This window comes from Lolium perenne, chromosome 2 (assembly GCF_019359855.2).
Source record: "Lolium perenne isolate Kyuss_39 chromosome 2, Kyuss_2.0, whole genome shotgun sequence".
NCBI lineage: Eukaryota > Viridiplantae > Streptophyta > Magnoliopsida > Poales > Poaceae > Lolium > Lolium perenne.
The window spans coordinates 1,679,656-1,693,110 of record NC_067245.2 but is presented as its reverse complement, the minus strand read 5'-3'; the positions used below and the strand labels follow the sequence as shown (position 1 = coordinate 1,693,110).

The following is a 13,455-nucleotide window of genomic DNA, read 5'->3' as shown; positions in this document are numbered from 1 at the left end:
TTTCAGCGGTTTTCTTGTACAAGCATTTGGCCTTGATGTCCACTTTGTGTGTGTGGTGGTGTTTGTAAGTTGGTTTCTTCCAACATGTGGCGTCATCAAATGAATTCAAGGGCCTTGTTTGTAGAAAAAAGAAGGAGAAGCCCGTGAGTGATTGATGATGGAGTTTTTTTTTTTTTTTTTTTTTTTGACAGCATTGATGATGGAGTTTTTCCGTGAGGATTGCGTGCGTTGGATCGTTCATTGCGGCGTTAATCCTGGCCGCGCTTGCGGCGTGTGATGCGGCCAAATTAGGCAGCAGGAAGTGCGTGGGCATGTACACACGGACCTGATGGATCAGTCCATGGATCTCCGACGAACGCGTGCACGGGACCTGGCGAGTGCGTCGTACGCTTCCCGTGCCATACATACATACAGTATCAGCTTGGACTTGGACAATTAAATTAGTCAGTGACTCGATCGGGCTGCATGCATCAGGGTACAGGGACGACTGCCTGTTGTTTTCTTTCGGATCATCGGGGTTCAGGCAGTACATGTTTGTTCAGTCCCTATGGCATATGTTGTCACATGGGACCGCGTTTAGTAGTTTGTACGTTTTCCAATCAGACTTTGGAGAGACGAAATGGCCTGATTGATTGAATAAGCTTCGTCCATGTTGTGTCTAAAACGACCGAGGGCCATACCAAAATGCTAATGCCAAATCAACCTTCCATGTAGCCACCCAAAGTGCAAACCTCAAAGCATCCTTAGAGCATAATAGAAGATCCCTAAAAACGACCCAAATCCGTGAAACTCCGTCGGATATACGGTTTCGTCGGCCGATCAAATAACGTATTCCGGTCCAGCCCGTAAATAATAATGTACATGGGCATGTGTAGTCTTTTGTGTGCACGGTATATATAGCGGTCGATGGGGCGAAAACAGTCACAAAACCTAGTATTTCCTAGCCGCCGCATTCGCTACTCCGCTCTGACGAGCAATTCCATCGCATCCTCCGCTAGGTTCACCCCAGCTAGCGCTTAGCGATATTCCCGTCGCGGCTGTTCGTGCAAGGGGTTGCCAGACTGGAGCCGGCAGCGCTTCCCCGCTTAGGTGTGGAAGCTCCCGCGGCACCTGCACCGACCAACACGCCATGTGGGTGCGTTCGGAGGATCAAGAAGCACTGTGAAGAAGTAGACAAATCGCGGCTTGACGCGCCACGATCGCACCGCTCGTGTATGCATACATTGTGGAGGCGAGGTTGTCTTCCTTGTCGCGCCGCCACCATCAGTCGCCCAACCCTTGTGACAATGAATGGTTGGCGGAAGAGGAGCCAACGCCCACAATGGCTCCCACAGCCAAGGTGTTCGACGATGTGTACTTTGGTGACAACGATGAAACCGAGGCGTCCACCATCCAGGAGCTCACCCGCGTCCCAACGCAGGGGTCACGATAGCTCGAGGAGGGAGCGCAAGCGTCGGGCTCACCTTCCGCGGCGTGAAGATCGAGCGCGTTGTCCTCGACGACTATGATCTCGCCGTCCGCCGCTATTCCCACATGCCCCGGTGAGGTATCCCAGGGCCGATTTTTTGGCAAAAATTGGATCCAACTAGTTCTAGAGTACCTAATATAGGTTTTAAGTTGGTGTTGGTCCCTTTTGCGCGTGTAATCACGAAGAATTGAGATATGAACTACAATATTTATCGTTGTATATATATATATATATATTTATATATATATATATATATATATATATATATATATTCCAGCGAACTATATTTTTCGAATTTGTCAGGTTTGAATACGGTTTCTCATAGCCATATAACCATGCACGTTGGGTACATGAGTTGGTATCGGTGACCCCGAATCTTCTTGTTCACCTGCTCCCTTCCAGTCAACACGGGCACGTACGCTTCGAATCAAAATAAGATGTAGATTAAAAAAATATTGGTCGATCATACGATTCCATTCTGACAACCGGTATTGAGTTTTGTCAACTGTAGTAAAGTGTCAATTTCCTGTTCATGTTAGAAGCATTTGTTGGTGAGGGAATTCCGGCAAATTCGTGGCACACGCGAATCAAAACGGTCATGTCAGCTTCCTGACATTGTATAAAAAAGAAGAGAGAGGCTGGATGTGAGGCTGCAGCCTCTGCAAGGGAAGGAGAGGAGAGGAGAGGAGACATGCATCATTGTGTTCCTCCTTGTGGATGGGCTTCTTTCCTTGGTGTACGTATTCATCACCGATCGTTCATGGGGTCTCCCTCTGTCCGAAACCATGAACGTGCGCGGCAGGTCCACACCGCAGAAGAGAAGCAGAAGCATCCGTCACCGACGCGCGCGGTCCACACCCTTCTTTTTATGCAGGCCCCACCTGTCAGCTCAGACGGCATCCACGCGGGACACCCGTCGTGTTGGATGGATGCTATATATGGAGCCCGACCGACCGTACAACGTGAATCCAAGCCAAACCACTTGCCAACCAGCCACTGCCACCGACTTGTAGGACCAAAGGCACAGGCTGTACCCCGCCTACTCGAGCGCTGTACGCGGCGAGACAAGTGTGGCGCGGCACGTGAGGAATGAGCACGACCCACACCGTCACCGTCACCGACGGACGCCGGTTTTTTCCGTTACGGCGCCAGCCGGCCAGCCAGCCAGTTCGCTGCTTCTCCTCCGTACCACCGCATCTTGGCTCAGCTCCATCCACTGCCTTCTTTTCCTCTTCCCATCCATCTCCCCCACAGCCCCACTGTAATTGCGCTTCTCTTGATTCTTTGTTTCTTTTATTGGTTCCAACGTTCCAATTGCGGTCTTTGCTATATATATATGGAGAGCCAAGCGCCATCCCTAGGGATTCCGGAACATATGTATATATACAAAGGCTATAAAACACCTAGTAGTCATAACATATTCGAGTTACTCACATTTCCCCCAAAATAAACACATCCTCTTGTCCCGCTGCAAACACTTTTGCAGCATCTTCGCCGGCGTGTCAAAATAGACGTCCACACAAGGGCTCCTTGGTACCGTCACACCAAAAAGAACCCAATACAGCCGGCCCTCAATTTTTCTCCATTTTTTTAATCACATTATAATTTTTTGCATACGTCTAACCAACAATAGAAACAATACAACATATATACAGGACATAAATGGTTCCAGCCAATAAACCAAACACATAAATTAGATTTTCAGACAATACTTTATATAAATTGCAATTTAACTTGTTCAAGAATCATGTGGCATTTTCTTTTTCAACGGTGTACGCCGGTAGGCATAAGACAAATAATATAGAGTACGAACCCAATAGAACTAGCCCCTATTATTCTGGATTTCATATCAACTTACAATATTTTCCACAGGTTTAAACAAAAATTAAAACAATATTACATCTATAAAAATTATAAATAATTTCATGCAATAATAAAAACATACAAATTATATTTTCACACAATAATTTAAATAAATTTCAATTCAACTTGTTCAAGAATCCCATGCGGCGTTTTATTTTCGACGGTACGCATACATTGCAATTCAACACAATAATGCTGATTTTGTACGCATACAAGCAACACAACATAAGAAGCGTATGAATAGTTGCACTCCTCTAGATTGCCGTCGTTGCAACTACCAAGCACACACGTAATTCCCCATCATCGGAGAATATGACCACTAGGAGTTGGTCCACTCCGTGGCGGCGAAGAAACCCCTAGCCATGAGTCGTTGACGAGTCGGCGGCCGGATCCCTCACCATTTTCCGCAAACATGTAGTTTTCAAAACCAGAGCCCTCCAAGAGCAGTCTATCCCTGCTGTAGCGCCAGATTGAACTCCACAAGCCTCTTATCGGCATTAGCAACACCTATAGCAAGCAGGGATATGGACTAGGAAACCTTTATTCACAAAAGCACCATTAGTACCTGGCCCACCGTGATGCCAACAGAGGAACCTAAAGGAACCTAGGACTAAAACACCTGCACAAGAGAGAACCGGCTCTCTCCTCCCACTCGCAACGTTTTCTCTCGTCTCAAACAAATGCTCGACTGGATCATTCTGAGGTAGGTTACATACTCCCACATGTAGTCATGCATTTCTAAACTTACGAGAAACCGCACAATCGAGTGCGTCTTTCTTGCGCATCAAGTAGGCACACTGTACAAAAAAAATCTTCTGAGATACCGATTTGTCGGCTGATTTATCGTGAATCGGGTGGTAACCGATAAGATTTCGACATATCGGCTAATTTAAAGCTGCACCAATATTTTGTCTGATTTTCAGTTTAATAGCTGATATTTCGCACAATTTTGAGTCTGATGGCCGATATTTCGGCGGAATTTCTTGGAAATTCGGTCTGGCGGTCGATATTTCGGCGGAATTTCTTTGAAATTCGGTCTGGACGTCGATATTTTCGTCTTATAGTCTTGTAGAACTATGCATTATCTCAAAATTTCCATTCTTATTGATTCAAATAGAAGGAATGAAGGTAATACTTCTGCTCAATGCTCCAATATTATTTTTACATAGCATATTATAGAAAATTTAGTGTCAAAAATTAGGATTTACAAAAAATAAGCCAATAAATGGCTGACCAATAAAATTGATCAATCGGCCGATAAGCTATTAATCTCCATTTGGAGACTGGCCGATAATTTAAGGATTAACGATTTCTTGAACATTGAGTAGCAGTCATACTCTTTGACACGCGGACACAACCCACATCATCCTGAATTGCCACCGAGAATCGTCGGCGGTATGTGTCGTACTTGAAGTAGTCGGAGTCAAACAACATTGTGCCAACAAGCCGATGCGAGTCCCTTTTCTCATCCTAGTTTTACGAATCTAGAATGGACAATTTTTTGTTATCAAAACCATAAAAGAAATGAGAATTTTGCTACATGACACCGTTAGTTTTCGGCGTTTGCTGAAACACGCTGATCAACTATGTCTTTGCCAGGTACTATTGCAATTATGTGGCACATTTGTGAGAACACACCATCTGGGTAAAACGGAATGTTTTGCACTTTTACGTGTGATGATCATGCTATGATTGGTTTAAACACAGTGCAAAAGTTTCCATTTTTAGCTAAGTGGTTTGTTCAGACAAACGTGACGCAAAATTAGAATGATACATGACAAAGACCGAATCGAGCGGTGTCTTCTGGCAAAGACTGGGAAATAACAGTATATTGGTATATTGGAGAAAATTTTCCCTAAAAGAAAGTGTTTTAAGACTATAGGCTTTTTACGTGGACCTGCTAGAGTTGCTTATGCGGAGAGTTAGCAGTACCAGTAGTAGCAAATCATGTGCATTTGGAGGCAAAGCTTGTGATGGGAGCAATTCCATTTAGACGAAGAAGAATAGAAGCCCACTTGCAGTACACTAGTACGGCTACGACTTGTGCTGACAGCACGCTGGACGGGCACGCGATTAGCTCATGCTTAAACCTTGTAAACACTTCCACTAATCGGCGGGAGGCCGTTTAGATACGTTGGGAACTGATCTAAGCACCCAAAAGCGCACACCCTTACACGCTCCAGTATTCACACCCAAACCCTCGTATAGCCAAACCAAGGGACTGATTTGCGAAAGAGCTAAACGGTAGGGGCAATGCGGTGTTTGGTGGTAGGAGCAGAAGCCCGGAGCAGAGCGGCGCTCGAGGGTATAAATCGGCGCGGCGCCCGGAGCCCCTCCCTCTCCACTTCTCCATCCGTGCCCGCCTCCCTCCGTCAATTCTCCCCAAAATTTCCCTTTCCCTCCCTCCACCGGTTTTTGAGAGCGGAGCGAGAGGGAGAGCGCGCTGGCGGCGGCGGCAATGGCGGGAGAAGCGGGTCCGGCGAGATGGAGGTGGGTGGCGCTGCTCGGGGCCGTTTCCGTGCTGCTCCTCGTTGGAGTCCTCGCGGGCGGCGGCAGCGGCCTGGCGACTTTCCCCGGCGGGCGGCTCAGGTAATTACGCATGCCTTCCCCTGGCCGCTCTCTCCGTACCTGTCAGGCTGTCACGCAATGCCGGCGCGCTCGCGAGCTGCGCCGCCGCGAGCGGCTCAACCTATTTTTTTCCCCTTTCCGTGGCGCTGTTTCGAAATTTCTGTCGTCCTGGGAGGGAGGGTTTTCCAGTCCGTGCAGCCGCCCTCGCTTCCTATTTTTCCGCACCGCGACGGCGTCTGATTCCGTCCGTGTTCTTGTTTGTGTTGGCAGGGCCGGCACCACATCCGCGGCGACGACGGTGACGAGGGCGGCGAGCGGCGCTCGGCGGTGGCTGCGGGACTCGACGTCACGGCTGGCTTCGACGGCGACATCGGCGAGGTGAGCGCTTCGTGTCGTACTAGCCCCCAAATCCCGTCGCTTTTCCTAGTTCCGTTCCATCCAACGCCCCCGACGACGCATCCTGGGCGTCGGCTGCGCTAGGTCGCGTCATCCGCGCCGTCCACCTTTATTTTTCCCCAGCTCGCACACCAGATCCGGTGCTGTGCACACACCACCGCCGGTCGGGTTCTCCGTCCGCCGCAACGGAATAAAATTTCGTTTCGGTTCCCCCAAAAAAGGGTTTTTTCTTGCACGCGCAGCGGCACGACAATTCGTAAGCCCAAAATTTGAAATTAGCGGCGGGTTAGGCAGTTGGGTTGGATTAGAGCTGTAGTAACGCGTACGCTGGGTTGGAATCTGGAATGGATCAAAGCAGAGTGGTAGCAGATATTCTCCTTTTTCTTTTTCCTCCGTGATTGATGAGTTAATGTGGCGAGGGTGAGGTCGTTACGGTGGCAGGAGGGGTAGTTGGGTAATTAGACGGAGACAGCCGTCCTGGAGCCTGCACCGGCCACGGTCAAGGCGGTGAAGGACTTTTGGAAGAAGAAAGAAAACAAGGGTGGGTACCCCACCAAAAGAAGCGAGCCCCCGTTGCTCCGCGTCCCTTCCAGTGTCATCCTGCTTTAGTTTACCTACTGTACTCAGCTTCTGTGTACACTCCGGCGTGCACAGAGCGATGTTCCCTAGCGGTACAAAAATCAATTTACAATCTTTTTACTTTTGGCCCCGCGACCGACCAAACCCCAAACCCACGCCTAGAGCCGCACAGCACGCACGGATCATCATGAACCAACACGCCGCACCGGTAATCAGGGGCGGAGCCAGGATTTAGGTATAGGGGGGGCGAAGCAACAATGGAGCAAAAAAAAATCGCCTCCTAAAACAACCTTAGAAGTCTATCACTGTCTTAGTTTTGCCGAAAAAGATTTTGAGATTGTATACCATAGTTAACAACGGTGAACAAATTCATATAAGCACCATGGATGTTGATATATGGCATAAAATAATTTGCCACAAAATATTTCATATGAAAAGTTTAAGCTATGCTAATGCAACAACATACATAATCAAACAAGGTATTGTATAAGGAGTAGTGATCAATTTTGCAAGAATGCATACCTAGAAAGAATTGAATCCAGGCAATGCTCGTCCCCTCCAGCCATCACTATTTTCTCGTTAGCGATGTTTGAAAAAAGGCATAGGAGTATCCGGGCATCTGCAATTCTGACTATGCGCGTGCCCATGCCCTAGATTGGTGCAGCCGGGCGACGAACATCAATCCACAGTTCGATTGGAACAGGAAATTAGTCGCCTAGTCGGCGTACGTGTGCTGGAAACTGCACAGCAAGCGGCGGCAGCGGCGGAATTCCTCAACGAGCGGCGTCAGCGGCAAGCGCCGCCCTAACAGCGAGACGAAAAGAAAGGGGCGGCTGGCAAGCACGCAGCTCGATCAATCGATCGTGGGAAGAACGGATTCACGATCGGGACCGTCCACGGATCCACAATGGCCTAAACCTTTACCTGTACATGGGCTGCTAGGTATTTGGGCTTCTTGCATCGGTTTGCAATAGACTAACTAATCAACGATGGGCTAATCACATGATTACTAAGGGCCATTAGCACCTGTATATAGTAGTTTATTAGTACAACTGTCTACTGTAAATAGTTAGGGGGGGCCAACCATTGGGGGGGGTCTAGCCCCTGCTCGCCCCCCCCTCCCTCCGCCCCTGCCGGTAATAATCACATTTCGATCCTGCCTGCGTTAACACCGGGGCACTACTACTAGTACTGAGTTCCTGTACGAGGAATTTCGAGACTTTTTACCTGCTGCCAACGACTAACAAATTAATTTACATCATCCATTCCGTTCCATTGCTGCCGCTGTTCTTCTAATGGCAGTACAGTGAACTTAGCAGCCGCTGTCAGCAACATGTGCTCTCTGTCCCCATACTCACCTGCAATTACGCTACTGTTGATCTGCAGGACCGACGTCGCCGACGAAGACGCCGACGTGCCGACGGTGGCCGGCGCTGTGCGTGACCCGGAAACGGTGGTCTCGCAGGTGCACATGTACGTCGCTTTCCTCCTCACTTAATTGCTTCTCTCTGCCTCAGCTAACACCCAATCCGGAACGGCAAAAGATTGGTAAAGGGTGAAGAAGCTAACCAGTATTGCTTTTATTTTAGAGCTGTAACCAGCATTACTAGTGTAGTACTTGTACTACTAGATCTGCTTCTTCTTCTTCTTCTTACACTAGTGGTGGTTTACAATTGCAGTTTCAGTGGTTGGTTCTTGTGAAGGCAGTACAACACTCTTTGCTTCTTTTATGCTGCTGCTACTACTAGCCCCTTTTTTCTTCTTCTAGGCGTTCGTCTTCTTTTATGCCACTCCATCTTTTATCAGTAGCAGCAGAGCGGTGTCGGTAGCCTTTTTGTCCACTCTTTTACCAAAACCACCGCCGGAGCCGGAACCGGAACCGGGCACTCCTTCCGGGACCAACACACAGCCTAACCACGATGTTAAAAGAAAAAGGTGAAGCGGAAGGGGAAGATCCGATTCGATCCAAGGGGTGGGGGGAGAGTGTAGTTCACTGTAGTAGGCTGTGTGCAGTGCGGTGGCGTACTTTGCCCTGCAAGGTGGGCCTTTGCACTGTCATGTGGTCCCAGGATAGGAGCAAGGTCACGTGGAGACCCCACATGCCATGCACCCTCACCCCCCACATTGCTCTTTCATTGCACATCGTGACCTGCGACTGCGAAGGGGAGAGGCAGGCAACAACAGCGACTCGGTTTCACTCCCCTCTTCTTCTTCTGGCCTCTCTACGACCATCTCTCTCACTCACCACCGCACATCACAGCAACCGAGCCACACACACACACTATGGCACTAGTAGGAGTGATTAGTGACACACCACGTTCTCACGGCTGCACAATCATGTGTGCCTGCCTTGCCATGCCACCGTGGCCAGACGCGACTCATTGATGTCGCTCACCAGAAACCTTAGCCAACCCCACGCCCACCTAATCAATCTTTTCCCCATCCTCACTCACTCTCCTCCTTTGGCACCCACGATCTGCTGGTAGAGCTGGTAACGGCAGGTCAATTCACATTTCAGGCACTTTCTTGGGTTGTACTGTACTAGTCTAGAGGAACCAAGTAATAACAGGCACAAACAACTCTTCTTGTTCCTGAATTTGTTTTCTGGACAATTGTTCTTGATAATAATGTGGCGGCAAGAAGCAGCTAGCGCATGACACAGCGGTCTAATTTGGTGAGATGAAACAGCAATAGTAGGACCTAACTAGACAAGGAATTAATTTGCTCTGACAAGTGTAGAAACATGCACCTTGTGAAATGTAAATTGTGCACCTTAATGTACATGCATTGATCATCAAACTGCATTCTTGTTCTATCTATCTGAATGTCACATCTCCTGAACTGCAAATTTGTAACGAGTTTACCATGAGCTAATTCAGAGCCTTTTTACCATGAAACTCTGACTGAAATGTAAGTTTTGTGCATTGATCATCATCAAACTGTACACTGCTGTTATGTGCTGCCTGAATGTCACACCTCCTGAAATGCAAATTCGTATGTTCTGCCTGAATTTTACACCTTCTGATGTGAAACTTCAACTCAAACTCTGACTGTTTATATTCCCAGGTCGATCAGGAACAGCACCGCCCGGAGGAACCTGGGGGGTTACCTGTCGTGCGGGACGGGGAACCCGATCGACGACTGCTGGCGCTGCGACCCCGACTGGCACAACAACCGGCAGCGCCTCGCCGACTGTGGCATTGGCTTCGGCCGCAACGCCATTGGCGGTCGGGACGGCAAGATCTACGTGGTCACTGACTCCGGCGACGATGACCCCGTGACCCCGAAGAAGGGCACCCTCCGCTACGCCGTCATCCAGGACGAGCCGCTGTGGATCATCTTCAAGCGCGACATGGTCATCACCCTCAAGCAGGAGCTCATCATGAACAGCTTCAAGACCATCGACGGCCGCGGCGCCAACGTGCACATCGCCAATGGCGCCTGCCTCACCATCCAGTATGTCACCAACGTCATCATCCACGGCTTGCACATCCACGACTGCAGGCCCACTGGCAACGCCATGGTGCGCAGCTCGCCGAGCCACTACGGGTGGCGCACCATGGCCGACGGCGACGCTGTGTCTATCTTTGGGTCCAGCCATGTCTGGGTCGACCACTGCTCCCTCTCCAACTGCGCCGACGGCCTCGTCGATGCCATCATGGGATCCACTGCCATCACTGTGTCCAACAACTACTTCACCCACCACAATGAGGTACTACCGACATCCTATCCTAGATCCTACTCCACTCATGTGTTTCTGAGCCTGCAATAATTGATTGTCCATGTTAATTGATGTTCTGCCAATCAAAGCCAATAGAATCTACAGAGTTTGGCGCATGTGAAAGTACCTGTTTGTTTTCTACCAGCAGAACTGTAGTTTCCATGTGAATTGGTGTTCTTGCAAATCTAAGCAGCAATTGTCGGTTGGCTGTACTCTGCATTTTTATCTTCTGTTGCAGCATCTCACGTGCATTCTTTTGGCGTTTTATATGTGCAAACAGATTTGCTTAGATTCATCACCGAGAGATGGTAACTGAAACAATGTATGCAGGTGATGCTCTTGGGTCACAGTGACTCCTATCTGAAGGACAAGGCAATGCAGGTCACAATAGCTTTCAACCATTTTGGAGAGGGACTCATTCAGAGAATGCCAAGGTAAATTCAGTGACTGAAGTGTGATCTTCTTTTATGAATGCACCAGCTACTGATGATCTCCCCAATTAATGTACTGTCAACATAGATGAAAGCTATCCTTTTTCTGCTTCATATTTCAAATGTCGTTGGAGTAACTCTTGTCTTTGTTTGAATTCCCATTGTTTCAGGTGCAGGCATGGTTACTTCCATGTGGTGAACAATGACTACACCCACTGGGAGATGTACGCCATCGGAGGGAGTGCTGAGCCGACCATCAACAGCCAGGGAAACCGCTACCTGGCGCCAACCAACCCTTTTGCCAAGGAGGTACAGTATTCTTATCTCAGTGTATCATAACAGTTTGTTGGTTCCATGATAAACATTCATTTACTAACAAACTTCTGGCAAAACCGCAGGTGACAAAGAGGGTTGAAACTGCTCAGACCACCTGGAATGGCTGGAACTGGAGGTCGGAGGGCGACCTCCTGCTGAATGGTGCCTTCTTCACCCCGTCGGGAGCTGGCGCCTCGGCCAGCTACTCGCGTGCCTCCAGCCTTGGCGCCAAGTCCTCGTCCATGGTAGGAACCATCACCTCCGGTGCAGGCGTCCTCTCGTGCCACAAGGGCTCCTCCTGCTAGCACGCGGCGAGAACAGATCCATCCGCCACTCCTACGACAGAAAAGAAAACACCCAAGATATAGAAGCTAAAGCTACCGGTCATGCTTACATTTTTTCGTTTGCCCTTTTTTTGACAACGGTTACTACTACACATATGGAAGCCTACTGCCCCAAAGTGAGTTAAGTTCGCCATTCGTCAACCTCCCCCTGCCTCCTGCTGTCAAGATAACGCCCCGGAGCAGCAGGCGAGAAGCGTTGCTGATTGATTCGTCGCTCGGTGTCCTATTAGTCCCCTGAGTGTGTTTGTTTGTTGTTGTGCTTTTGTTGCCAGATGATAATGCTGGTGTTGTTGTTGTCAACTGAAAACCCGCTAGGATTGTTTCCGCAACAAGGTTGAGCTGGTTAAATGGTAGTGCTGTAAGATACTACTCCTGCATGGGTTTATCTGACTTCTTCGGTGGAAACTGAAACAAGGATTGATCTGTTGAGCACCAATGTTTACCTCTACTGTTATGTTTCTTTGTTTGAATTCTGACCTGCCTGCATTCTGTACTTGTACAACTTTGTTGCATTTTCATGGCCTGTCCGACTGCTCTGGACATGTGTTGTTCTAGATGAATCATGATGCTTCCCTGTCTTAACATTTTTGTTGTGTTGGTGAGAGATGAATCTGTTGATCTCCAGGCTGACCTCTGCTGCTATGTTGCTCCAGCCGTAGACTATGCCATGTTCAGTTTGTTATCTGTCCTTGTGTTTGTACTGCTCGCAGCATTTTTGCTGCATTGTGTTGGTGCATCTGAATGCTTATAAATCATGAGGCGGTTCTTACAGGCTTGTCAAGTCTGAGAAATGAAACTGCGGAGCCCCATTTCCAACCTCTGCTGTTATGTTTCTTGTTCGAATCGTCAAAGACGGCGATGTCCGGTCTGTTATCTGTCCTTGTGTTCGCACCAGCACCTCACTGTGTTTTCAGCGCACCCGAATGCTCTGAGCGTCTGCTGTTACCTAATGTTCTTCATGAACCATGTTGCTGTTGTAACAAACTGAATCGAGAAGGGGGAGGACGGTTGGTACGGAGGAGGATACGGAATGGTCCTTGTTCCTGGGATGGAATGACATAAATCCTGAGAGAGGTTTCAGCTTCCAAACTGTATGGACGGGGCTGAATGAATGCTGCACGTTGAGCAACAACCAAATGACTCTACATTGCTGCACATATGGATCTGGTCCCAAACGTTGTCCTTCATCGAAGGGACTGGAGACCTAACCTAATCTGAACATGCTCAGACAAGGAAACAACAAGCTGTAGGGCGAGCATATGCATAGCTGGTGCGAATGATTGGAGTTCGTTGATCTCAGCATCCAACCGAGACTGAATGGAACGGGTTCTTCTCTTCGCCAACATGCAGTGATGGCACGCGTGAGGATCAAATGGACTAGAGTGGGCTAGGCAGGGGCAGCATGGGTTGGCCATGAAAACGAAGGTGCAGCATGGGTCACTGAAGGAAGGATGGGTGGGTCTTGTTGCCACAATTGAGGCTGTCGGTGCACTAATAAGTTTCCTCACCGTCTACACTTTTCTTGTTCCCTCTCTGTTTAACTGAATGTGCTCGCACTGCGATAGTGGCGTTGAACAGTTATGTTTATGACAGAGTGATCCCATTCATCTGCCGCATAATTTTATTTTTCTCTTGGCAAAGGTCTTGGTACTTTGTTCAATGGCCATCGCACATGTAGAAAGATTTACATAGAGTGCGGACAAATGGCTCTTTAAGGTTCATGGAGCTCTTTAAGTTAAAAAAATCAAAAACAATATTTAATGTTTCAAA

The 13,455-nt window shown here is 48.5% G+C and overlaps 1 protein-coding gene across 1 annotated transcript; it reads left to right on the top strand.

The window, feature by feature from the left end:
• Positions 1 to 5,672: 5,672 nt before the first annotated feature.
• Positions 5,673 to 12,121, top strand: LOC127330908 (probable pectate lyase 8). Its single transcript, XM_051356980.2, has 7 exons — positions 5,673 to 5,920; positions 6,170 to 6,277; positions 8,261 to 8,347; positions 9,941 to 10,586; positions 10,926 to 11,029; positions 11,197 to 11,335; positions 11,425 to 12,121. Exons 1-7 carry the CDS (start codon positions 5,790 to 5,792, stop codon positions 11,644 to 11,646), a joined length of 1,437 nt encoding a protein of 478 aa, XP_051212940.1. The 5' UTR covers positions 5,673 to 5,789; the 3' UTR covers positions 11,647 to 12,121.
• Positions 12,122 to 13,455: the final 1,334 nt, after the last annotated feature.

Coding starts and splice junctions, on each gene's coding strand:
- LOC127330908 (XM_051356980.2), top strand. CDS start 5,790: ATGGCGGGAGAAGCGGGTCCGGCGAGATGGAGGTGGGTGGCGCTGCTC. Junction 5,921..6,169: donor TTCCCCGGCGGGCGGCTCAG/GTAATTACGCAT, acceptor TTGTGTTGGCAG/GGCCGGCACCACATCCGCGG. Junction 11,030..11,196: donor CTCATTCAGAGAATGCCAAG/GTAAATTCAGTG, acceptor CCATTGTTTCAG/GTGCAGGCATGGTTACTTCC.